The sequence below is a fragment of the Meles meles genome, chromosome 14, assembly GCF_922984935.1.
Source record: "Meles meles chromosome 14, mMelMel3.1 paternal haplotype, whole genome shotgun sequence".
NCBI classification, from domain to species: domain Eukaryota; kingdom Metazoa; phylum Chordata; class Mammalia; order Carnivora; family Mustelidae; genus Meles; species Meles meles.
Genome location: NC_060079.1, coordinates 28,549,077 through 28,575,133, shown reverse-complemented (window position 1 = coordinate 28,575,133; position 26,057 = coordinate 28,549,077). Strand labels below are relative to the sequence as shown.

The 26,057-nt window shown below is 40.8% G+C and overlaps 1 protein-coding gene across 1 annotated transcript in view; it reads left to right on the top strand.

Annotated features, from left to right (window-relative positions):
- GTF2F2 (general transcription factor IIF subunit 2) overlaps positions 1–18,553 on the top strand; it is a 160,781-nt gene extending 142,228 nt beyond the window's left edge. Inside the window, exons 7-8 of the mRNA XM_046028132.1 lie at positions 178–321; positions 16,813–18,553. Coding sequence (XP_045884088.1) covers positions 178–321; positions 16,813–16,932 — 264 coding nt within the window. The 3' untranslated portion in view covers positions 16,933–18,553. The remainder of the gene's footprint in view (positions 1–177; positions 322–16,812) is intronic.
- The last annotated feature ends 7,504 nt before the right edge of the window (positions 18,554–26,057 follow it).

Below are 26,057 nucleotides of genomic sequence, written 5' to 3'. Positions count from 1 at the left end.
AGGTCTGAAGAGCCCCAGGAGCAGTGAAGACGCAGGTTCTGAATCCACTGCTCTTTAATCTGCTGCCTTGCAACTTGAAATTAATCGTTTTTGGGGGGTGACTGAAACACGAATGCCTGTATTTATTTCAGAGTGAGTGTGTTGGATTGATGCCTTTATTTTTCTGTTTGCACCTAGATTGAATATGAAAGGAAAAAGAAAGAAGATGGAAAACGGGCTCGAGCCGATAAACAACACGTTTTGGACATGCTATTTTCGGCATTTGAGAAACATCAGTATTATAATCTTAAGGACTTGGTGGACATCACAAAACAGCCTGTGGTATGTGTTTGCTCACGCTGATCCCTTCAGTATGTCTTGCTTCATTTAGATGATGTTATTGAAGAGAAGGGTGTCATATATGATGTAGCTCACATGTACCTTTGCTAACGTCAGGGTTTATTTTCAACACTCAGAAAAGATGTCTTAATACTCCTCATTGGCGTTGAGCCTGAAGTCTTTGTTGATATCCTTTCTCGTCTTTCTTTTGTTCCCCTAGGTCTCTACAAAAAAAAAAAAAAACCACTCAGCTTCTTCATTTGTTTGAAAATGTGCCCCCTAAAAGAACCATATTCTTTTAAGAGCCATACAGATCTGTCATGATGAAGGTGTTTATCCCTGTCATGTAATGAAATGGGCTCTTCTTTAATGGATTTTTCTTTTTTTAATCAGAATTTACCTAGCACTAGCATGAGGTGCCTTTAAACTTGAGCTGTACTGCCCCACAGTGCTTGCTGAGGTTGTGGTTGGGTTGGCCTATTCTCCATTTTCAAGGAAAAATTGAATAAATTGATGTTTTAGAGTTTATGTCTGTTCTTTAAATAATCAATTTTTTCCCTGCTCCAGACTTTCGTGCCTGTTTGCTAACAATTTGTTATTTCTAACCTATTTAAAATACTGGTAACAAGGGGCGCCTGGGTGGCTCAGTCGTTAAGCGTCTGCCTTTGGCTCAGGTTGTGATCCCAGGGTCCTGGGATCAGGCCCCGCATCAGGTTCCCTGCTCGGCAGGAAGCCTGCTTCTCCCTCTCCGACTCCCCCTGCTTGTGTTCCCTCTCTCGCTGTCTCTCGCTCTGTCAAATAAATAAATAAAATCTTAAAATAAAATAAAATACAAAAAAACTAGTAACAAATAAGAAATCCAAATCCCTTTTCTCCCATCTCCAAGTCACATTTCCTTCTATGTAACTTTCTTAACCTAACATTAGCAAAGCAGCAAATTGAATTATAACAGTATTTATTTACAGGGTTTTAAAAAATTAAATGGAATCTCTTTTCCGTCCTTTTACCTAGTTTTCTTTATCATTTTGTCCACTTTGCTAGTATACTCAGGAGTATGTCAGTCCATTTATTTCCTTAAGAATATGTAACAAGAGAGCCAGTTTTTAAAAACATTATAACATAACCAAATAACAGTGTATTGAAGAGCTTGCTGTATGTTTATTCTGATTTATTCAAAGCTTTAAGAAATGATTTATGACACCTCAGTATTGATTGTACAGTTTCCCACTTCTGTAGGAATTTTGTTACTATTATACTTTTTTATTAAGAAATTAAATTCCAAGGGCGCCTGGGTGGCTCAGTGGGTTAAGCCTCTGCCTTCAGCTCGGGTCATGATCTCAGGGTCCTGGGATCGAGTCCCGTATCGGGCTCTCAGCTCGGCAGGGAGCCTGCTTCCTCCTCTCTCTCTCTCTCTCTCTCTCTCTGCCTGCCTCTCTGCCTACTTGTGATATCTCTGTCAAATAAATAAATAAAATCTTTAAAAAAAAAAAAAAAAGAAATTAAATTCCAAAAGATCTAAATAGTTTTTTCAGTAGAGAGGAGCCAAGTGCTCATGCTGCAGAATTATCAGCTCCTCTTAATGACTTATTCTCTTCAGGATCAAAGCCTTAGAAACAGCATTTCAAACTAAGTTTAAAAAAAAAAATTTGAGGGGTGCCTGGATGGCTCAGTGGTTAAAGCCTCTGCCTTCGGCTCAGGTCATGATCCCAGGGTACTGGGATCGAGCCCCGCATCAGGCTCTCTGCCGAGCAGAGAGCCTGCTTCCTCCCTTCTCTGCCTGCCTCTCTGCCAACTTGTGATCTCTCCCTGTCAAATAAATAAATAAAATCTTTAAAAAAAAAAAATTTGAAATGGAATAATTCATTAGATAAGCCATGTTTTTTTCTGCTTTTAATCAAGTTTATCCTTGTGAATGTAAACTTTATTTGTGAGAAACTGAATTTATATATATATGTTATATATATTTAGAAACTGAATGCAAATAATATATTCTTATGTAATAATGTACACACAAAAATTAGATATGGAAAAACAAGTCTTTGTAGAAGGGACATTCAGATGATATTGGAGAAAGCAGTTTCTTTACTTTCGTTTCTTAACATGGAGCAGCGTGTTGTTTTTAAAATTTATTCATTTTGCATCAAAGGAAAGGGGTAACTAGAATTTCTCTCAACTTTAGTTTTTCAGAGAATTTTTGTGTAGAGGTACTCAGGCTCTCGGAATAGAGCTTCTTTTTTTTATTTAAAAAAAATTTTTTTTTTTTTAGTATTTTATTTATTTGACAGAGAGAAATCACAACTAGGCAGAGAGGCAGGCAGAGAGAGAGGAGGAAGCAGGTTCCCTGCGGAGCAGAGAGCCCGATACAGGGCTCAATCCCAGGACCCTGGGATCATGACCTGAGCCGAAGGCAGAGGCTTTAACACTGAGCCACCCAGGTGCCCCAAGAATAGAGCTTCTTAACTCATGGTCAGTAGGTGGGTTTTATGAGATCCAGTAATCTTCCTGAATAGGTGGAAAAATACGTGGGTTTTTCTGGGGAGCAGATCCATAGTTAATATCAGATTCTCATAGAGGTTCTGGGAACATCAAGGGGCTTGTGAGCCACTAACCTAGAAACTAAATTATTTTATAATAGTCTTATTGTTTAGAGACTGAATTGCCTCAGCGAGCATAAGGTTCTCGAAGACAGGCTTGTGTATTAGTCATATCCTTAAATTTTTATATGCTCTATAATATAAACATAGTAGAAATTCAGTAAATATTAGAGGAATTGATTTGAAAAAAAGGCAGTGGCCCTATCCTCAGTATCCAAGGACTACATGTTTTATTCAGATGAATTCCATAGGCCTCCTGTCATTTATGGCAGGAGAGGGGGGGACAGAGAGCCAGTCTCAAGGAAGTATGGAATGTGACAGGGTTACAGTTACCTCTCCCCAGAGGAGCAGCCAGGAAGTGATCAGCATGGATTCAGTTCTGCTATTTACCTACCCCACTGAGATCCGAGAAAGTCCCTTCTGTTCCTAAAATTGAGGAAATTGGACTGAATAATTGTGCTCCCTTCCAACCCTAAATGTGTGATTCTCTCCCTCTATTTCATCTCCTCTCCACCTCCCTCTTATATTTGAATTGAATTGGCAAATCTCACCTAGAAAGTGGCCCAAGGCCAGCTCTCCTCCATGTAGGTAACTATCCCCTTTAAAATGTTCACAGGACATAAATCTGTACTCATGGTCATTGGCACCCCCTTCCTAATATGATTTTAATATGAGCAATACCAGGAGAATGAAGGAGAAGAGAGCATGAAGATCCAGGGAAGGGGCTGCTTGGTCTGATGGAAAAACCAGTGGATTTGGAGTAATGGAATCTCAGTTCATGTCCCAGCTCTGTCATTTAGACAAATAGTCCTGGACAGGGTAATTAAATACATTTAATGTTCAATACAAACAAATTTTTGAGCCCCCTTGTAAAAGAGAAAACAAAGAGATCTTGTTTGTATTCAATACTTCTTTAATATATGCATTTAATGACTTTCTCTCATTTTCTGTTGGTCCCCAGTGCCTCCTTTGATAATGGATTTCTAACCATGACGTCTATCCCTTTAACACATCCTCTTTGTCATTGACATGACTACTATATTCTTAAGTTACCATCTGCTTTCTGACCTTTAGAATGTCATTTGTTTTTTAAAGATTTTATTTATTAGAGAGAGTGAGAGCAAGAGCAGGTGAAGGGGCGGAGGGAGAAGCAGACTCCCCACTGAGCAAGGAGCCCAATGTGGGACTCTATCCCAGGACCCTGGACCCTTAGCCAAAGGCAGACACTTAACTGACTAAGCTACCCGACCACCTCTAGAATGTCATTTTTTACAACATCCTGAGTGAACTTGAGGTATTATTCTTGTTTTTTCAGTTCTTTCTTCTCTATATTCTTCCTAAAAATCTTTATTTCTATAAGCAGAATTATTATTGATCAGGAAAACTGCCCTTATGGGCGGACTTTTTCTCTCAGTGGTCAGTATCTGACCTGCATAAACAATCAAGGAGTTAGTTACTCATTAAGGGTAAAATAAGCTGATTTTAAAAGACCAAGCTCTGATAACTGATATAAAGTCAGAAACATGATACCATTTAAAGGGGTATTTTTATATGGTTTAAATTTGAGCTTTTAAGCCTTCCTTAATGTGAAATACCAGAAGAAGCCTATTATTTCTTCCCTGCGGTCTTTGATCTTTCATCTTGAATTTGTTATGTCTAGTCTTTATATTTTATCTGTAAAATAGAAGCATACACAGCATTTCCTTCAAAATTTAAATCATTTGAAACTTTATCTAATTGCTCCCTTGGAAACACCAAACTGCCAAGACCACTTTGAGCCCTGACACTTGTTCTCTAGCATAGCATCCATTTCCAGTGTTCCTTGAACCACATCTTTCTGCTAAAAGTATCATTGAAAATTAGCCTTGGTTATAAGTGAACCCCTAATTTCCTTGTGCTGTATCCACCCAACTTGCAGGCACAATCCAGAGAAGTTTAATTATTGATGATCCCTTCTAAATCAACAGTCCCCAGTCATGTGGTCCCACAGACCATGGCTTAATTCAAATATGTAATCGAGCAATATGTGTGCCTTTTATTAAAGTGAGTTCAAATCAACAGGAGAAACCAGGCAAAGATCTGGGTGATTTCGACTTTGAAGCAAGTAGTGCCCATACTTCAAGTTCCTCAGCACTAAATAGTGCTCAGTAGGCAGTTTTATTTGCACAAAGTGGGCTTTCGGTAAACAAAGCCATTGCAGCAATAAGGCAGTGTTAACCTCATCCTCAGAATTTGTTTCCAGATAGATTTAAATAAAGGCATCAATAGAAGTAATTGAAGCAAAATTTGGCTTCAGTAAGATGAAAGAATATAGGCTTTTTTAAAGGATAAAATAGCTAGACAGTTTGACCTACTGAATATTTCTCCTGTCAAGAAACAATTTTAGTTATAAGTATATGCTGTTATAGCGGCGTGTGGCCGGCTCATTTGGTGGAACATGTGACTCTTGATCTTGGAGTCGTGAATTCAAGCCCTGTGTTGGGTGTAGAGCTTACTTTTAAAACACACAGACCTGGGACACCTGGGTGGCTGAGTGGGTTAAAGCCTCTGCCTTTGGCTCAAGTCATGATCCCAGGGTCCTGAGATCGAGCCCCACATCAGGCTCTCTGCTCAGCGGGGAGCCTGCTTCCTCCCCTCTCTCTCCACCTGCCTCTCTGCCTACTTGTGATCTCTGTCTGTCAAATAAATAAATAAAATTAAAAAAAAAAAAAACCCAACACACACAGACCTGCAAGTATGTGCTGTTACAGATCTGTGAATCGGCTGAGACTCTTTCAGTTGCAGAGACCGGAAATTCAACTCGTTTAAACAAAACTAAAATTTATTGTGGGGTGCTTGGGCAGTGTCCGACTCTTGATTTCTGCTCAGGTCATGATCTCGGGGTCGTAAGATTGAACCCCACATCAGGCTCTGTGCTGGACATGGAGCCCACTTGAGACTTTTTCTCTCTCCTCGGCCCCCAGCCTGCCTTCCTTCCCCCTCTGTCTCTGTCTCCCTCTCTTAAAAAAAAGAATTTATTAGCTCCATGTAGCTAGGAGGTTCAGGGTTCAGGAATGTATCTAGCTTTAGATATAACTAGCCGCAGCTACTAATATTGTTTAGTTAGAACTGTCCCTTCCTGTCTTTCCACATCTCTCTGCATTATTCTTTCTTGTGTGTGGTCTTTACTCTTAGCGGGATCTTGCCATGTGGTACCCGAAATGACCTCTTCGAACACCTCACAGCTAGCAACCCCTAAGCAAAAAGAGAATATTTGTCCTGATGATTTTAATAAAAGCCCCAGAGAAGATTTTAATTGACCTGAAAGGGGTTGGTATGCCCATTCCTGAACCAAGAGGACAGGGCTAGAGGTACTCTGCCAGTGTACCTTCCCCCGCTCTGTGCCGTGTCACCTTAGGTATGGAGTTAGCACCTAGTCAGTGCTAGTCAGTCCATTGTTAAATATTTGTATGTTCAGAACAGAACTCTGGTTTCTCTTCCCTTCCAAAGACTTCCACCCGACTTCCCCATTTCAGTAAGTGACACCACCATTCCCTAAATCGATCAAGCCTGACAACTGTATTCCTGTTTCCTCTTCATGACATATATATTACAAATTATGGTATATATCATATAAATTACATACATATATACATGTACCTCTGTGTGTGTGTGAGTATATCTGATTCGGGATCTTAAGGCAAAAGTGATCTTAGAAATTACCTAGTCTCTTGTAAACCCAGAGAAGGCGTTGCATAGTGACTTGACCCCTCTTGTGCTGACTTCAGTCTAGGGAGATCTCTTACCACATTGCGTCTTCTGTATTCAGACATGTGCATGTCTATGTGGACAAGCAAGGAAAATTTTTTTCTAACAATAGGAACCCCTTTTTAATGGGAAAATAAAACAACAAAAAACTAATGTCTCTCAGCAGGCTTTCTCATTAAGAATCATCACGGCGGGGGGGGGGGGGGGGGGGGCGCTCCTGGATGGCTCAGTGGGTTAAAGCCTCTGCAGTCGGCTCAGGTCATGATCCCAGGGTCCTGGGATAGAGCCCCGGGTTCTCTGCTTTAGCAGGGAACCTGCTTCCCCTCTCTCTCTCTGCCTGCCTCTCTGCCAACTTGTGATCTCTGCCTGTCAAATAAATAAATAAAAAATCTTAAAAAAAAAAAAAATCATCACTGGAGTGCCTGGGTGGCTCAGCCAGTTAAATAAGTTAAATATCTGACTCTTGATTTTGGCTCAGGTCACAATCTCAGGGTCATGATATCGAGCCCCGAGTTGGACTCTGCACTTAGTGCAGAATCTGCTTGAGATTCTCCCTCTCTCTACCCACCTGCCCTTACCCCTGCTCATGCTCACTTGCTCGCTCAGTCTCTCTCTCAAATAAGTAAGTAAAATCTTTAAATTAAAAAAAAAAAAAAATGATGATTGACCTAAGCGAGGTACATAGAGAATGGTATCTAAGCTTTATCTTAGCTCATTCAGTTTCTAATTCAAAATAAAAATAGGTATTTTTAATGTTTGAAACTTATTCCCAAATTTATTACTTAAAATAAGTGTTGTTTTTTTTTTAATAAAGATTTTATTTATTTATTTGGCAGACAGAGATCACAAGTAGACAGAGAGGCAGGCAGATAGAGAGGGGGAAGCAGGCTCCCCACCAAGCAGGGAGCCCGATATAGGGCTGGATCCCAGGACCCTGGGATCACAACCCAAGCCGAAGGCAGAGGCTTTAACCCAGGGAGCCACCCAGGTGCCCCAATAAGTGGTATTTTTATTATAATGTTTTATTCTGACGTATACTTTCCTTTTTGTACTTCTTTTTTTCCTGAAATCTTTATAATTTCCTTTCTGTTCACATAATCCCTTTTAGTTCATTTTTCCTATAAATGGAAGTTTTTATTTTTGAATGATACTAGTAAAAAAAAGACCACCAATTTCTTGGTAGAACATATTACTGACAGCCTTTTGTGAGACTTCTGTTTTAAAAAGTAATTATTTGCTAATTAATGATGTAGAACCTGATTTATTGTTAAGCTTTAGAATTTGAAATGTCATACTAAAATAAATTATTTGAATTGTATTGAATATTAATGCATGAAATTTTAATACTTACAGAAACTTTTAATAATAGATTTACTACCAAGTTTATTATAGGATAGTAACATTTTCTCCTTTAACTTATATATGTTTTACCTTTTTTTTAACCATATTTCTGAAATCTGAGGTGAATTTACTAATTTACTAATATAACCAATGGAGTCCAGATTTTACATGAAATATTATGTAGATAAAAGGAATATTTAACATAGCACCCAGTAAAGAAAATTGGGCATTTCTTTATATACAAAGTTGACATAGGATCTCTTTTTAAGATTTTATTTATTTATTTGAAAAAGAGAGAACACAGCAGGGGGAGGGGCAGAGAGAGAGGGAAAAACAAACTCCCTGCAGAGCATGGAGCCTTAAGTGGGCCAATCCCAGCCCTGTGATCATGACCTGAGCTGAAGTCAGACACTTAACCAGCTAGCCACCCAGGAGCCCCCAAATTTTTAATTAAGCAGTAAGCCACAAAATTTATATTTAATCTGGAAAACGTCATTAGTTATATAAAATCTTCCCAACCCTTCCCGCGCCATTTGATCTCAACAAAGGTTAACGTAAGTTTTGAGCTTATTAACTGCCTTCTGATTTATTTATTTAGTCCCTGAACAATTTAGAAGGACTTGTTTTTAGGCTTGCCATCCTTATGGAAATTATCTCAGGAAAGAGAATTTGCTTTGCTTTGGTCTCAGTACTAGAGAAAGCATGACTGTATGGATTAAAGTGTTTACAGCTTCCCAGTTTCTCTATCTCACAAGAGAATTGAGATACCAGAGGATAAGCCTGTTGGCAGAAAACCTTGCAGTATCAGTTCTGTATTGCAGTGTTACAGAGGCATTCCTTCTAGAATGTACCATGACAGATATTCTAATTCCATCATATTTTCCAGTACGTATGGACTGATACAAAAAGCTAGCCACTGTGGTTTTTTTGTTGTTGTTGTTTTGTTTTGTTTTTTGAGCTAGCCACTGTTTATTGGAAATGTTACTATCATAATTTGGTAATAAAAAATGGTGTTTTGTTTTTTTTTTAATGTCGTAGTCTATACGGACTTTATTATGGAATTAATTTCCAGTTCCCCAAAAACCTTTTCTTTTTATTATTAACATATATTATTTGTTTCAGGGGTACAGGTCTGTGGTTCACCAGTCTTACACAACATAGTACTCACCACGACACGTACTCTCCCCAGTGTCCACCACCCAGCCAACCAATCCCCCCCACTCCTACTTCAGCAACCCTCAGTTTGTTTCTTGAGATTAGGAGTCTCTTATGGTTGGTCTCCCTCTCTGATTTGTCTTGTTTCATTTTTTCCTTTCTTCCCCTATGATCCTCTGGCTTGTTTCTCAAATTCCACATATTAGTGAGATCATATGATAATTGTATTTCTCTGATTAACTTAAAAATGCTGTTGTCTTAATTTGTTGTTATGAGCTAGGTGGGTCTCCTCCCTATCTAGTGGAATTGCTGAGTCTCTTTATAACTCTGTTTAACCTGAGGAACTAAGTGCCAGATTGTCATCAGTCCTTTTTTAATCCTTAGCAAAAACTTTTATCTATTGTTGTCGTAAGGTAAAACTTTAGTCTCTAGTCCAGATATTTTAAGGATGAATAATACTTCGGTATTGGGAGTCCTAGCTAATTTACAGAAAATTCTCTGTTGGTAAAATATATACCTATAGTCTCTTTGTTTGCCACTGAATTTCTAGCAATGTGTTCAAATAGACTAATAACATGCCAATTGAGATTTTCTTATTTTTTGTACATTTGAAACTATACTTCACACTAAATGCACTAATAGATAGTTGCCATGGTTCTAAATGCAGTAATTCATATTTAAATTTTTATTTTTGCTTTTTCTATTTTATTTTTTATTTAAATGCAGTTTAATTAACATATACTGTAGTATTAGTTTCAGAGGTAGAGGTTCAGTGATTCATCAGTTGCCTACAGCACTGGGTGCTCGTTAATTCAGTGATGGGTACCCAGTGACTGGGTAATGCCCATCACCCAGTTACCCCATCCCCCTACCCACCTGCCCTCCAGCAACCTTGTTTTGTTCCCTATAATTAAAAGTCTCTTATGGTTTGCCTCCCTCTCTGTTTTTATCTTATTTTATTTTTCCTTCCCTTCCCCTGTGTTCATCTGTTTTATTTCTTAAATTCCACTATTTAAATTTCAAAAGGAGTTTTAGTTTTTGCTACTTTATTATGTTTTGGATATTTCTGATTGTATTTTCCTAATAACAGTTTCAACATCGTCTATATATGTATACACTTTACTCAGTTGAAAGCCATATATCAGCCTTGGAATATCTTGCAGTATTCCAAGGTTAAGTTATGTTTAGCATACAAATAAACAAATACAGCGTTTTTTTTTTTAAAGGATTTTATGTATTTATTTGAGAGACAATGAGAAAGAGGTCCTGAGCAGAGGTGGGAGGGGCAGAGGGAGAAGCAGACTCTCTGCCGAGTTGGTGCCTGATGCAGGAATCTATCTGGGTCCTGGGATCATGATCTGAGCTGAAGGCAGATGCTTAACCAACTGAGCCACCCAGGTGTCCTAAAAAAGTACAGTTTAGAAAGCAAATAGTTAAAAGTTTTGGCCCATAGGAGGTAAACTTTATTCATCTGATATATGCAAACATATGAATCATTTGCCAGTCCTGGGCAGATGAAGTGTTAATAAGAATAAGATGATATACCAGCACACAAATACTCATGAAATAATAAATTGCTTTTCCAGAATTTGGATTAAGCCATAAGATAGGGCTTGTGCTTTGACCGCTTCATTACACGTCATCTCTGCTTCTTTTTCAGAGGGAGGAATGCAGCCTATGTGAGCTAAGAGGAAGACAGGGGTGGGGTCTAGTAGGAAAGTGGGGGTGAAACCAGAAGGAAAAGAGGATAAAAATACTGACGTGGCCCGTGTCCCAGAGAATCCCCAATGTCCCCTTCTCTGTCCTGTTAGCAGTTTTCTGTATCTAAAGGAATGAAAACATATGTTGCCTTTGTTAACAGCTTATGCCTAATGTGTAGTTTGTTTTTTTAATGAAAGACTTGTGCCTTGGAGCCGCCAACATCTTTATCAGTAAGTCCTCTGTTTTAATCACACAAATCATTTGAAATGGTACTTTGGAATTATACAGAACTGATAATGCCCCTCTTGCCTTGTTGGATCATTTTATAAAAAGCATATGATGACTTCCCTTTAGTGATGGCATTAACCAGTGCCATCTTTGTTATAGATTGCATATTGTCTATTCAGTCCAGCCTTTTCTTTTTCTTTTTTTTTTAATTTTAAATTTTTTTTAAGATTTTTATTTATTTATTTGACACAGAGAGAGATCACAAGGAGGCAGAGAGGCAGGCAGAGAGAGAAGGGGAAGCAGGCACCCTGCTGAGCAGAGAGACTGATGTGAGGCTCGATCCCAGGACCCTGAGATCATGACCCGAGCTGAAGGCAGAGGCTTTAACCCACTGAGCCACCCAGGCACCTCCAGTCTAGCCTTTTTGATGCAGTTTTGTGACTAGATGTCTAATAGGGTCGTATTATTTATTTATTTTTTTAAGGAGTTTATTTATTTATTTGACAGAGAGAGAACACAAATAGGCAGAGAGGCAGGCAGGGTGGGGGGCGGTAAGCAGGCTCCCCGCTGAGCAGAGAGCCTGATGGCTGGGCTCTATCCCAGGACCCCGAGATCATGATCTGAGCTGAAGGCAGAGGCTTAACCCACTGAGCCACCCCGGCACCCCGGGTCATATTATTTATTCACTTAAAGCATTAATAGTTGGTGATCAGCTCTTTGTTAAAGATACATGTTTTGGGCCAATTTCTAGGAATTTAGATATAGTTAGCTTGTTATTATATACATAACACTTAACCAAAATTCCTGGTTTGGGAACTAGTTGGCAGAGCAGTAGAGGAAAAGATGATAGAAGAAATGGTGGGGGTGGAGGGAAGGAGGGAGGGAGGGAAATAAGGAGAAAGAGAAAGACTGCAGATAGTAGGCTACTGTGTCTTGTGACCCTACATAGGTTTGTCGTGATTTGGGGGGGAAATAGGAATTTGTGGGTTTCTGGCTTTTGGGCCACCACAGTGTCATCTTGACCCACAAGTACGTAAATCGCATCCTAATCACTTGACCTCTTTGGTCCAATATTTGCTTTGTCTTTTCCTTCCAAAGAAGCTTTAATGTTCTATCCCTTTTTTCTCTGCAATTCAGACTTGCTATAAATACTCCCACACACATCCCTTTGATGAAGGGTTGCTGGACCTGAGCCAGTTTATTATTTCTGATATTGTTCTGCAGCACTGCACAGAGCAGTAATGAGAAATCTCTCCGGTCCTGTGTCACATAAAGGTGATCTACCAAGTTCTAGAATCCTTTGTTTAAAATGCAGGTGGTCAGACAAAAGATGAAATTGGAAAATCATTATTTAGTATGAGAGAAGAAGAGCTAGTATCTCCTATTCTCTGCACGGAATTGCCATTCAATTCAAAGGATCAAATATACATCCTCAAAACCAAAGATCATGGCTCCAGCTAGGTTAAGTGTCCCGTCTCAGTGCTCCATGATATCCTGCATATATGTGTCCTTATTTCTGTACTTTAGTTTGTGACTTGCCTGCTTCTGTGCCTTTGCCTCCCGACTCACGTACCCTACTTTTAAACTGTGAAGTCTTGATGTTGAAGACTGACTGTGTTACCACTCCATCTGGCCCATAGTAGGTTCTAAAATAAATATTTGTGTAAATGTATGAATTTTTATTAAAGGAAGTTAGATTGTCAGTTGATCTTCAATCCTGTTAGAATCTTTAAAATTTCCCTCTCACGGGCGCCTGGATGGCTCAATGGGTTAAAGCCTCTGCCTTCAGCTCAGGTCATGATCTCAGGGTCCTGGGATCAAGCCCCACATGGGGCTCTCTGCTCAACAGGTAGCCTGCTTCCCTTCCTCTCTCTCTGCCTGCCTCTCTGTCTACTTGTGATCTCTGTCAAATAAATAAATAAAATCTTAAAAAAAAAAAAGAATTCCCTCTCAGATGACTTCGTTCCCAGCAATATTTTACCACTATAATATAGATTTTTAGTCACAAATGTTATTCCAAATCAGGTAATACAATTTAATCAGTCAACTTGTATTTCTCATTGCCCTATAAGTCAATTAGAGCCTGATTTCTGAAAATGAGCAGAACTATATTTAGCATAGTGTAGTCCTGTGGACCTTCTAAGTGATCTTACCTCAAACAACTCCCCCACTAAATCCTCTTAGTCCCCTTGTTTGCTCTTAAGCATACCTTGTTTGTTCAGTGTAAGTGCACTGAGACTCTGTGATGTGCAGGCATCCACTGCTGTAGGAGGGCATGGCTTGATGGAAGAGAGGCATGTCGGTCAAGGGGTACAGTGTAGTATGAGGGCCATCACTGAAGAACATCCAGTGTGAAATGTAAATCTAAGATGTGTGACTGTTAAGGAAAGTTGGTCTGAGAGAGGGACATTCATGTAGTCTTCAAGGATGAGGAGTTCAGATCTGAGGGAAGGGGATAAGCATGACAGGGAAAGGGAATGGCATATGGAGAAAACAGGAAGCATGTAGACACAGAAATGACAAGCATGTCTTCAGGGAATTCTTAGAAGAGGTCAAAGGGAAGAGGCAGGCCTGAATGGATGCCTGTGAAGGAGTATGAAATTTAACCTCTAGGCCAGAGGGGAAGTCATTAAAAAGTTTTCAACAGGTGGGGCACCTGGGTGGCTCAGTGGGTTAAAGCCTCTGCCTTCGGCTCGGGTCATGATCACATCCTGGGATTGAGCCCCGCATCGGGCTCTCTGCTCACGAGGGAGCCTGCCTCCTTCTCTCTCTCTCTCTCTCTCTGCCTACTTGTAATCTCTGTCTGTCAAATAAATAAACAAAATCTTTTTTTAAATAAATGTTTTCAACGGGTTAAGCATCTGCCTTTGGCTCAGGTCACGATCCCAGGGTGGTGGGAACCATGAGCCCTGTGTCAGGCTCCCTGCTCAGCGGGGAGTCTGCTTCTCCCTCTCCCTCTGCCCTTATCACCACTTGTGCATATGCACTCTCTCTCTCAAATAAATTAAATCTAAGAAATTTTCTCTCAACAGTGGAATGACATGATCTCACTGTTCCCTACCTGTGTGTTTCCTTCAGGGAATTTTGTGGCCTGTTTCCCTATCATTACTATTACTTTCTTTACTAATGGGTTGTGCCAAATTGATTCATTTGGTTAGAGTGAAATGACTTTAGGTTGCAGTTTGGAACATTCTAAAACTCCAGAAATGTCCCCTTCCCCCACCTTCCACCAAAAAAAGAAGCATGGCTAGATAGCATGGCTAGATGCTGTGACCCTAATCCCAACTCGTTACCTGACAAACTGACAGACTGAATATCTCATTCTGTTCTTACTGTTGAAAAGGAAATAGGGAATGACTTTTGATTAAGAAAACAAAATACTCCGTAACGTTATACTAATTTAACAAAATGAGCGTGGACTACACATGAAAGCAACTGTATTTGTACACTTGAGACTTTACTATTTTGTGTTTAACCCTTTTGAGGCTTATCACGTCTGTGTCTGGCTTCTGAATGTTCACACTACACTCGCAGTCCGGAGAGCTGCTGGCTCCCGGCCACAGTGCTCCCAGCGATTGCTCTTTTCAGTTCTGATCAAGAGCAGTGCGGCCAATTGTTTGATTGTTTGTGTCCAGGTTTGTAGCCTGCCCCCCAATAAATCGTCCTTTGGAATTTTACAAAGATGTCATTCTTGGCATCTAAACTGAAAATCCTTTGTGTCCAGCACATTATTTTCCCTTTATGAATACTGCTTAATGAGAAAGTAGCTTATGAACAGTGTCCCATTTTAAAAATGTGATTTGAAGTAGCAGAGAGCAGCTATGCATATCACCTGGGTGGCTTGAGCCTTTATGCTTACTCATTGGCACAGAGCCCTTAGTGAAGGCAACTGCAGAAAGTGTGGGAGGCAAGCAGGCTTCTTTCTGGGGAAACCCAGGCCTCATTTGATTCATTGCTGCCACCTGCTGGGCCCTGGCTGCTGGAATGGGGAGGCCACACCTGTATTCCCACTAAGCCATCCAGGGCCATGTGGTTCCAGTGTTAATCAGCTCTTGTTTCCAGGTGACAACCAGCCCCTAAATGAAAGGATCCAACAGCAGAGCATTACACCAGTTAGCGTAAGGTGGTATTTGATTGGATTTTTTAATGCAGAATCCCCAGCACTTAAACTTCGAGGACTCGAGACCCTAGAGTATTAGAGCTGGGTGAACCATTAAAGCAGATGCCGTGGAGCTTTAGTGTAGTTAAATCAGAGTCTCCTGGAGGCTTGTGAAAATGCATATTCCAGGCCTGGCCCCAGAGATTTTGATTCACTAGGCCTAAGATGAGAGGTTTATTTAACAAGTCTCCCATGAGGCTCTGGGACAAGTAGTCCAGCCCCAGGAAGGGCACTGCCTTAAACATTATCTCTGTAAGAGCTTCTCAACCATTTTTCTAGTCAGTACCTCGTTTCAATAAGTAAAAAATATTACCTCTTGTATCAACAGGGTGAGTCACTAGTACTGTAACTGGTTCTGTGAAGCATATACACAAAATATTACTGGATCGGTTCTGCATGGGGAAAAAACACTTTTTAAAGATTTTATTTATTCATATGAATAAGAGTGCGAGAGAGAGAGCGTGCATGCAAGCACAAGCAGAGGGAAGGAGCAAAGGTAGGGCGAGAAGCAAACTCCCCACTGAGCAGGCAGCCAAACCACGAGGATGTGGGGCTTGATCCCAAGACCCCAAGATCATGACCTGAGCTGAAGACAGACACTTAACTGACTAAACCACCCAGGAGCCCCCCAAAACACTTAAAAATAGTTAACTTTTCTCTCCATTGCCCAAGAAAGCAGTACTGTAATTTAATTGGTCAGTTTGTAGTGGAATACTTTTTGGCCTTGGACATTGCCAAGTAAAGGTAGGGTTTGGTACTATATTTATCACGACCATCATTTCCCTGAATATAGTAATCATTAGGTTAATGTGTATTGATTTTGAGGACCTAAAATGACATAAAACAGAGTTCTGTCCTGTGTCACAGCTCACCTCTTTCCTCTGGAGGAGCCAAGCATGAGAAAACTGCAGGCCCCGTGGCTTTTACCATGTCTTATCACTTCTTATTCCTTACCCTGTCTTGGCAAGGTTGGCCAAGATCAAAACAATACTAAAGATGAAGGATAACCTTTATTACACAGGAAAAACAAGTGGCCTGATAGCAAATTTGAAAAGTCACCTTAGAACTGAGAATTCTGAATGCTTGTCATGTGCTTGCTTTCTAGAATATTATCATCCCCAAAATATTTGTTATTTTTGTATATGTGCTCCTTCTTCTGAAATGACTGGTTCCAGTCCAAGAATAACCCTGTCCAACTGTGAACCGAATGAGGCCACTGAACGCAAAGGAAGATTACACGTGGTATATACTATGTCATCTTAGTAAACAGTGAGCACCTGTAACTTTCTAGTGTATTTTCATCGAAACATTTTTGTTTGTTTTTTTTTTTAAGCTCTCAGGTCATTGGCATTCCACACTTCCAATCCCTTTAATGCAAGTGAATGTATCTTTAACGCAGCGTGTATTGCATGTATAGAACCAAGAGACAGTTTGTTGAACATCTTTATAGAGAAATCTTGTTGAGCTTTCAAGATCATAATTTGTATTACTTGTGAGTGTGGTTTGGTGTATGGTTTTATTTTAAATTTTGTTTCGCCTTCAAAGTCTCATCTTGGGTTTTTTTTTTAGGGGTACCTAAAGGAAATCTTGAAAGAAATTGGCGTTCAGAATGTAAAAGGGACCCACAAAAACACATGGGAGCTGAAGCCAGAGTATAGACATTATCAAGGAGAAGAAAAGAGTGATTAAGAAGACTTCGCCAGCATGCCAGCAGAACAACTAAAGGGCGGTGTGCTGAGGAAGCACCGCTGAAACTCAGATACTTGAGTACCGTCTGTTGTAGGGGTGAAATGACTGGAACTTTAATTTCCCTAGGTAAATTTTTTAAACAATAATTCTTGTAAAGTTACTCAAATGTGTTTTTTTGGGGGGTGGGGTTTGAGGAAAAAAATTTATTTATAGGCTTGTATTAAACCTAGATTATTCAGAAGGGGGTGAGGGTTTGGGGGGGATTAAGAAGGTTTTTCTTTTTAAATATTGACTTTCAAAATGTAAAACTAGAAAATGTTTTCTAGATGAGGCCTCTTCTGTCCTTGTTTTCTCTGAGGTGATACAAAGCCCAAGTGAATGGCAAAGCAAGAAAAAGTGGTCAACTACAGAAAGACTTAAAGGGAATAAAAAACCAAAGTACCTTATTCTGAAATTGTCAAAGAACAAAGCTGTCTTTATTTATTTATTTTTACAGGTGATCATGTTTCATATTCACACCCATTAATAAAGAAGAGGGCATTTATGTTTGTACCTAAGATAGCAGCTTTCATTATTAGCTTGCATATTTAACCCTCCTGTTAGTGACATGAGAAATGGGAAAAATCTTGGCCAATGAGTATCTCTTTTATTTGCTTTTATTTATTTTGTAAAAGATTGATTTGTTTAAGTAATCTCTACATCCAGCAAAGGACTTGAACTCATTACCCCACAATCAAGAGTCACGTGGTCTACCAACTAAACCAACCTGGTGCCCCTCTTTTATTTTGCTTTTAAAAGAATTAGAAATTAAATATTTTCCCAATAATTCAAGATCTGTCTCTCCCATCCAGATTATAAGCTTCTCAGAAACTGATTTTGTTCCAGAATTTTGCTACGTACTCAGCTGGCAGATATTGATTGTCGCCTGACAAATGATGTTGACTAACGGAGGGCTATAGGGGTGAGGCCGATATGTATTAGGCAGGCACAAAAACAAATGTACCCACAAACAAGACCAGGCAAACAAAGGAAGCTTTTAACAAATTAATTGCTTCTCGGCCTTTTGGCTAACATCAAGTGTACAAATTAAACACAAGGAAAGTTGCTTTTCATTTGTTCATTTTGTCAGCTGCTTCTGTATGCGCCCAACCAAGAAGGAACGAATGCCAGAATTTTAAGAAACTGTTACATAACTAAAGCCAATGAAAGAGGAACCTATCCTTAGAGATAAATATTTTCCTGTATTATTTGATTTTCAGCAGGGAACACCATCATGCAGAGGCTGAGTACAAGTGCATTGAGAAAATGTCTACCTTTGCATTCCCACTGTAAACTATAATTCTGATAAGGGATTGTGGTCTTATTCTACATTGTTCTGGTGCAGGAACCAAATGTATCCCCCTTGCCTTTGTTTCTGACAGAGACTCAATGTCAGGGAGCAGATGGATAATGGTGTGACCGATCTGTGTAGAACTGAGAATTCTGGATACCTGTCATGTGCTTGGTTCATAGCATATATCTCCCCCCCAGACCTTGTCTTTTTTTGATGTCTGGCCCTGCCCTGAAACAGACCTCTGTGTCCTCTCCTTCTGTCTTTAGTTTTTATGGTGACCGTGCCTGCCAGATTGAACTGTGTAGCTGCTGGCAGAGCTTCTGGGCAGGGCTGTGTCTCCTCAGAAGCTCTGCTCTGCTATTTCTGCCAGGTCTGGTTTCTTCAGCTTATTTTAGGTATCTTTGACCTCATCACACCTGACAGTATCTGCTTGAGTCATTTAAACACTTGTTACTTGTTCAGTGGCATAGCTAATCTAGGCGGTAGACTGGTACCATTCCTGATTAGATTTTTTGAAATTGCTTTCTTATTTAATACTAAAATATGGCTACTGATAATGAAGGAGACTCTCTCTGGCTTCTTTTATTCTTTTATTTCAGAACTTGCTTGCTCTATAAACACGCTTTCGACAGCCAACTATCAGGAAGTAGGAGTCCTCAGCCCTTATAACCACTGTGAGATTGAGAGAGGAAAGCTAGTAAGAGAGATGCACATCTGGTAAGATGTCACATCCTCAGAGCACAGGAGGGCCATGTTTCATAGGTGATTTAGTTAAACTCTGCTACTTACACTCACTTAAGGGATGTTTTAACCAACAAACGGTAATAAATATATTACGGTTGCTGGGCATTGGAAAGATTTGAAATTACATGTTGCCACAGTAACTTCTAAAATGATAGATCTTAAAAAAGAAAACCGTTTTTGCTGTGTTGTATCATAAGCAGCCCTTAAGGAGTTCAGCAGAGTTGGAGTTGTTCCTAATGGTCTGTGAACAAATTTTCTTTGGAGCTTATTTTCATCCTTGTTGGTACTTGTCCATGAAATAAGAGTAAACACTTATCAGGCCCTTATGTGCCTGACAGTGTGTTAAATGCTCTAAAATATTGCATTTAATCCTCAAAAATAGCTCTGAGAGGTAGATAATGACCATTTTATAGAACCATTTCCTGCCCAACACACCGTCATGAGACCTGATCCCCTTTGGGGGAAATTCTACCTTTGGGCCAAAGTGAATACCAGAGTGTACTTTTCCAGAAACCTTCCCCCACTGCGCCCTCCCCCCCGCAAATCCTCCCTCCAGGAAAATGGGGCAGACCGCGGAAGACATGAGAGCAAGGGAGTTTGCCTTTGGCATCTCTAATACAAACACCCAAACCTCCCCATTGACAGATGAAAACTCAACTTCCTACTTTAAAGTCAAGATCCCCTTGCTACAATTTTCATCCCTGCTCTTCTTCAAGTACCCAGGAAGGGCGCACAGCTTTAGAGTGGCCTTACTTCGACCTCCGTAAGAGTTAAGGACCTCTGTGGAATGTAATAGGCTGGGCCACTGGGCTGAAGGGGCACTGCCTTATAGTCGGCCTTCACTTGCTGGGCTGGGCACCCACCTTTCGTCCCAATACATTGGCCATTTTCCCTGGCATTTGTGTCACGAGTCCAGGAGGCGATAAGCTGGTTTTCTTTTCTTTCTGACATGAGTCCAGAGTAGGTTCCTGAGCCCAGTGTTTTCATTAGAAGGATCAGTCAGAGATTGCTTCTTTTTTTTTTTTTTTTTTTTTTTTTTTTAAATATTTTATTGATTTGACAGACAGAAATCACAAGTAGGCAGAGAGACAGGCAGAGAGGAGGAAGCAAGCTCCCTGCGGAGCAGAGAGCCCGATGCGGGGCTCGATCCCAGGACCCTGAGATCATGACCTGAGCCGAAGGCAGAGGCTTTAACCCACTGAGCCACCCAGGTGCCCCCAGAGATTGCTTCTTAATCTTCCTTTTCTTCACCTACTTCCGTCTTTTCTTCTTCCCACTTCTTGGTCTTTAAGCAAGTACCACCATCCATAGTATAATCGTACCGTGTAAATCTGACAGCTGTATAAGCCTTCAATGGTTTCTTATAAGAAAATCGGCAGCTTTTATCTGACTTTGTTAGAAATCATCTGAATTAAAAAGGGACATTTTAGATGCTTTAGCTTCCAGTTTAAACTATATTCCGTCAGATCAGTTAGTCTTAAATTTTAGGGTTTTAAAGAATGATTTTCTTAAAGTGTACCATATTTTTAAATGTTGCAATTTGTATTTTAAAATTTTAAGATTGGAGGTTTCTGTTGTCTTGTGGGAATGGAAGTACACCAAAAGAACATGTTGCTGGACTGAACGCCATAGTGTGGCGTGGTCATGGAGCCCAGCGGCAGGTTATTGTCAAGTATTTACTGACCATGATTCTGTCCCAGGCACTGTGGGTACTAAAGTGCTAGACATAAGAGGTGTTCACAGTCTAGTGGGAAATAGACAATGTAGATGGATACAACACTGTGTGGGTAGAGAAGTGTGAACTGAGTGTTGCAATCAATCAGAATATACCAGTTAATTCATTGTTGCCATTTATGCTTTGCGTGGATTTCCAATTTTTAAAGCATTTGAGTGCAGTAATGTATACTTAATTTTAACTTCTTTGAATCTAATTTAACCATTGAAAATCCCTAAAACACAAGAGGCTTTATACAATGCCTAAGGATCATTATTACGAACACATACAGTGGATGTCTGTAGCACATCGATCTCGTTAATAGAATGCTAAATTGAAGTGTTCACTGGCTTAGTCCTTGTGACATGTAAGCCTTATTTCTGATTGCCATTCTAGTTTCTCTTCTTGAACAAAAGCCTGGGAAGCACTTGGGCCATTCATTCATTCATTCTGTGAAAACCCATTAAATGGCCCCTGGGTGCCAGGCACCAGGAGCAAAGGGTGATGGGTATTTGTAATAGTGTGCCTTACATGCCAACAGTTCTCTGCTTGTGTTACTAAATATGCAGGAAGAAACATAGCTTTTGTTCATTGGACCCTTGCTGTATGTCAGGCACTGCGCTAAGCATTTGAGTCCTGTTACTCATCTAATCCTCACAACAACACTAAAATATGGGTCTCTTTTTGCCTTTTATAGGTGTGGAACATCGGGTACTAAAAGGTTGAAGAACCTAACCAAGGTCATAACCAGGGTAGTTGGGGGCAGAGCCAGAGTAAAATCCCAGGAAAGCACTTGGCAGAGCCAGCTCTTGTTACTATTACATGTATTAAGTGTATTGTTCTGGGTCCAGCGCTGCTGAAGGCCCTTAGCTGTAATTCACCTGCCCAGAGTCTCCGTTTGGTTTTTTGTTGTTTGTATATTATTGTTATTAATATCGTTGAGGTGTGATTGACCTATAACTCTTTTGTGTTTGACTTCTCACATAGTCTTTCTTGATTCCAAAAATAATTAATTCTGGATTCTGCCTGAGTTTTTTTGCCTTTAGAGGTTAGTTTCCAATTTTTGTGAGGTTCTAGAGTCTTTTATGGAATGGTGTTCCTTTTTTTTTCATGGCTCTAGATTCAGAGGAGATATTTCCCAGGAATGACTGTAGATGGCCAGTGTACTTGATTTACTTAGATTCTAGCCAGCCAGGCGTATGAGAAAGTTGGTGATTTGGCTGGTCACAGCTGAGGGCCTCTGCTGTGACCTCATAAGCGCAAAGGAAGTCCCATTGGTTTGGGACTGCTAAGTCATGGGATACAGGGATACAGAGCTCAGTACGACCAGGGCCTTGCTTCCAGAAACTCCCAGGTTGAAGAGGACTTGGAAGCCAACAACCAGCCAACATAGTTCATCAAGTGCAGCAATAGAAACACACGGCAGAATGTTTTAAGAGCTACTTGGGTTCAAAGCAACTCATTCAGAACAGGTTGGTTGCTTTGTGTTCCTCTTTGTTTCCTCACCTGTGAAGCAGATGCATTGAAAGTATCTACCTCACAGAACTGGTGAAAGCTGAGCGAGTCTGTCTGTCAGCACTGTCTTTAGATCCGTGGGTGGGACTCTTGGTGGTGCTGTGGTGCTGGAGAACTGCCGGCCCTCTCTGTTGCACAGCTGACTGCCATCCTGCTGCTGCTGTCGGGGCATAGGGAACATAAGTAGTTCCATAAAAAAAAAAGTCAATATACATAAAGCACTTAGAACACTGTGTGACATGCAGAAAGTACTTTATCATGTACTAACTACATAAAATATGGAAGTGGCACAGAGAATGAAGTGATTAACTACATCTTCGGGGAGGCAGGAATGCATTCCTCAAGCAGCCCCTGCAGTGGGTTTCGAACGGGGGTCTAGGAGTTCATGATTCAGAGGGCAGGGAGTACAGGGAGAACAAGTGCATGGGTATCACTTAGCAGGGTGGTTGGAGTGAGATCCCACACACACCTGCAGTGTCCTCCCAGATACAGCTTGGTGTAGTACCGGAGTGTGGCTTGACAGGTCACATCTCGTTTTGGTCTGATAGAAGATTGTGGAGGGCAGGTCATCGCTGCCTGGGACCAGGTGGAACAGATGAACAGCTAGGCAGGACCAGCCTCCTTCAGTCATACGCACAAGTTCAAAATGATGCGAATAACCTAGTTGCTCCCTTCTTTGCAGCATGATTTTCCACTTTGATTCATCCCTGAACACATTTCTTTAATATAATCCAATTGAAGTGACAATGGAAACCAACCTTAGTGAATTACATGTTGGAGGTTTGAAGTCCCAATCCTTTATCCTTCCACCACTGCAAACTCTAACAAATAAAGATAAATAGGGAGCAGGAGCTAAATGAGGTCAGATGCACTTTACTAGTAGAGGCCCAGTAACTCCTAGCTGGACTAGAAGACCTAGCTAGGAGCTGAGGCTGAAGAGAGCGTTCTGTATCTTTCTCCTCAGTTGGTGATGACTGACTGGCCCCTGGTAGGCAGTACCATTTGCAGGTGAAAAATCTGAACAGCTGGAAGAAGACCTCCAAATGGCCAGCAGGTACATAAAAGATACGGAATATCATGAATCATCAGGGAAATGGAAATCAAATCGACAGTGAGATACCACCTCACACCTGTTAGAATGGCTAAACTCAAGAAGACAAGAGATAACAGGCGTTAGCAAGGCTGTGGAGAAAAGGGAACCCTCGGACGTAATTGGTGGAACATAATTGTTTCAATCACTATGGAAAACAATATGGAGGTTCTTCAAAAAATTAAAAATAGATCTCCTTATTCCACTACTTATTCCACTTATGGGTACCCAAAGGAAATGAAAACAGACTATCAAAGAGGTATATGCGTGCCCATTTTCTTGCAGTATTATTTACAATAGCTTAAGATAATGGAACGACCCAAGTACCCATCAACAGATAAATGGATAAAGATGTGAGATAAGTGTGTGTGTGTGTGTGAAAACGCTTAAGGAATATTATGCAACCATGAAAAGAAAATCTTGCCACATATTGACCTTTAAGGTGTACGCTGAGATAAGTCAGAGAAAGACAAATAGTCTTTCCTTTTTTTTTTTTAATATTTATTTATTTATTTGACACACAGAGATCACAAGTAGGCAGAGAGGCAGGCAGAGAGCCCGACGCGGGGCTCGATCCCAGGACCCTGAGACCATGACCTGAGCTGAAGGCAGAGGTTCTAACCCACTGAGCCACCCAGGCACCCCAAAGACAAATAGTCTTAAACATGGCATTCACTTTTATGTGGAATCAAAAGTCAAATTCATAAAAGCAGAGAGTAAAATGGTGGCCCCTGGGTTGGGGTGGGGTAGAAGAAATGTTTAAGGGTACAAACTTGCAAATAGTAGTAAGTCCTAGAGTTAATGCGTAGTGTAGTGAGTGTAGACAGTATTATAGTCATCACATTTGCTAAGAAACTAAATCTCCACAGAAAATAAAATAATTCTGTGATGTGAGAGGGGTCACTGTTGCTACAGTGACAGTCATCTCACAATTGATCAACACATTGAATCAACATGTTGTATTCCCAAGTTAAGAGGATGTTAGAGATCAAATATATTGTGGTTAAAATAATAAAATTATTTGTCAGAGTGTGGGTCTCCAAAGAGATACCAGGGCACCATGAAACTACTGATAGCACTTCAGAAATAATGATCTCTCATCAGTGATGTTGAAATGGAGCCCTTAAAAATCCTACGGAAGAGGGCGCCTGGGTGGCTCAGTGGGTTAAGCCGCTGCCTTCGGCTCAGGTCATGATCTCAGGGTCCTGGGATCGAGTCCCGCATCGGGCTCTCTGCTCAGCAGCAAGCCTGCTTTCCTCTCTCTCTCTGCCTGCCTCTCTGTCTACTTGTGCTCTCTCTCTGTCAAATAAATAAATAAAATCTTTAAAAAAAAAAAAAATCCTACGGAAGAGAAAATATTTTATAAGACACTAACGTCTTGCATCTAGATGGTATAAAGATCTCTCAAAGTTCAGTAACAGAACAACAAGCCAGTTAAAAAATGGGCAGTAAATGTACACATACCCCTCATCAAGAAGATACGCATGGTCACATAAGCACATGAAGAGCTACTCAACATCACTGGCAGAGAAAAATGCAAATAAAACCACAAGACAGTGTTGTATACCTATCAGAACGGCCGTGGTTTCTGGGACCTGACAGCTCCAAGTGCTGATGAGCACACGGAACCACCAGAACGTTCTCACTGCCCACGGGAATGCAGAATCATACAGGCTTCTCGAAAACCAGTTGGGCAGTTTTTTGTAAACTTAAACATAACCACCATACAACCCAGCAATTTCACTCATGGGCATCCCCCCCCAGAGAAATGAAAATCCTATGTGCACACAAAAACCTGTACACAGATGTCTATAGTAGCTTTCATCCTAATAGCCCCAAACTGAAACCACCCCCCCCCCCACCCTGCAATGTCCACCGGCTTGTGAGCAGATAAACAGCGGTGCAGCTCTGCACGGGAACACTCCTTGGCCATGAACACGGAGGACCTGCCGCCTCGGCCATTTGAATGAATCGCCTCTGCCCTGTGCCAAGTGACAGAAGCCAGACTCCTAGGGCTGCGTCTGTGTGCTCCCATCCACAGGACATTACAGAAATGGCAGAACTAGAGGGATAAAAATGCAGGTCAGTGTTTGCCTGGGGTTGAGGGTGTGTGGAGGGATTGACCACAGACACATGGCAACGTTTTGGATGATGGCAGTCCTGACTCCTGGTGGTTACAGGAGCGCGCGCGCGCGCGTGTGTGTGTGTGTGTGTGTGTTTTGAAACTTGCACATTTAAAAAGGTGGCTTCGGGGCACCTCGGTGACTCAGATGGTTAAGCAGCCGACTTGATTTCAGGTCATGATATCGCAGTCGTAAGATCAAGCCCCGAGTCAGGCTTCATACTCAGCAGGGAGTCTGCTTGAAGATTTTCTCCTTCTTTCCACTTGGTGCTCACTTGCTCTCTATCTCAAATAAAATCTTAAAAAAAAAAAAAAAGGTAACTTCTGCATATAAAGTATATATCAATAAGCCTAGCTTAAAAAATTAAATAGAAAGAACACTGGAAACAAGTGTCCAACAGGGAAAAAATAAACTATGACTTATCTGTATTATAGAATGTCTGCAACAGTTAAAAATTAGAGGGCACCTGGATGGCTCAGTGGATTAAAGCCTCTGCCTTCGGCTCAGGTCATGATCCCAGAGTCCTGGGATCGAGCCCTGCATCGGGCTCTCTGCAGGGCGCCTGCTTCCTCCTCTCTCTCTGCCTGCCTCTCTGCCTAGTTGTGA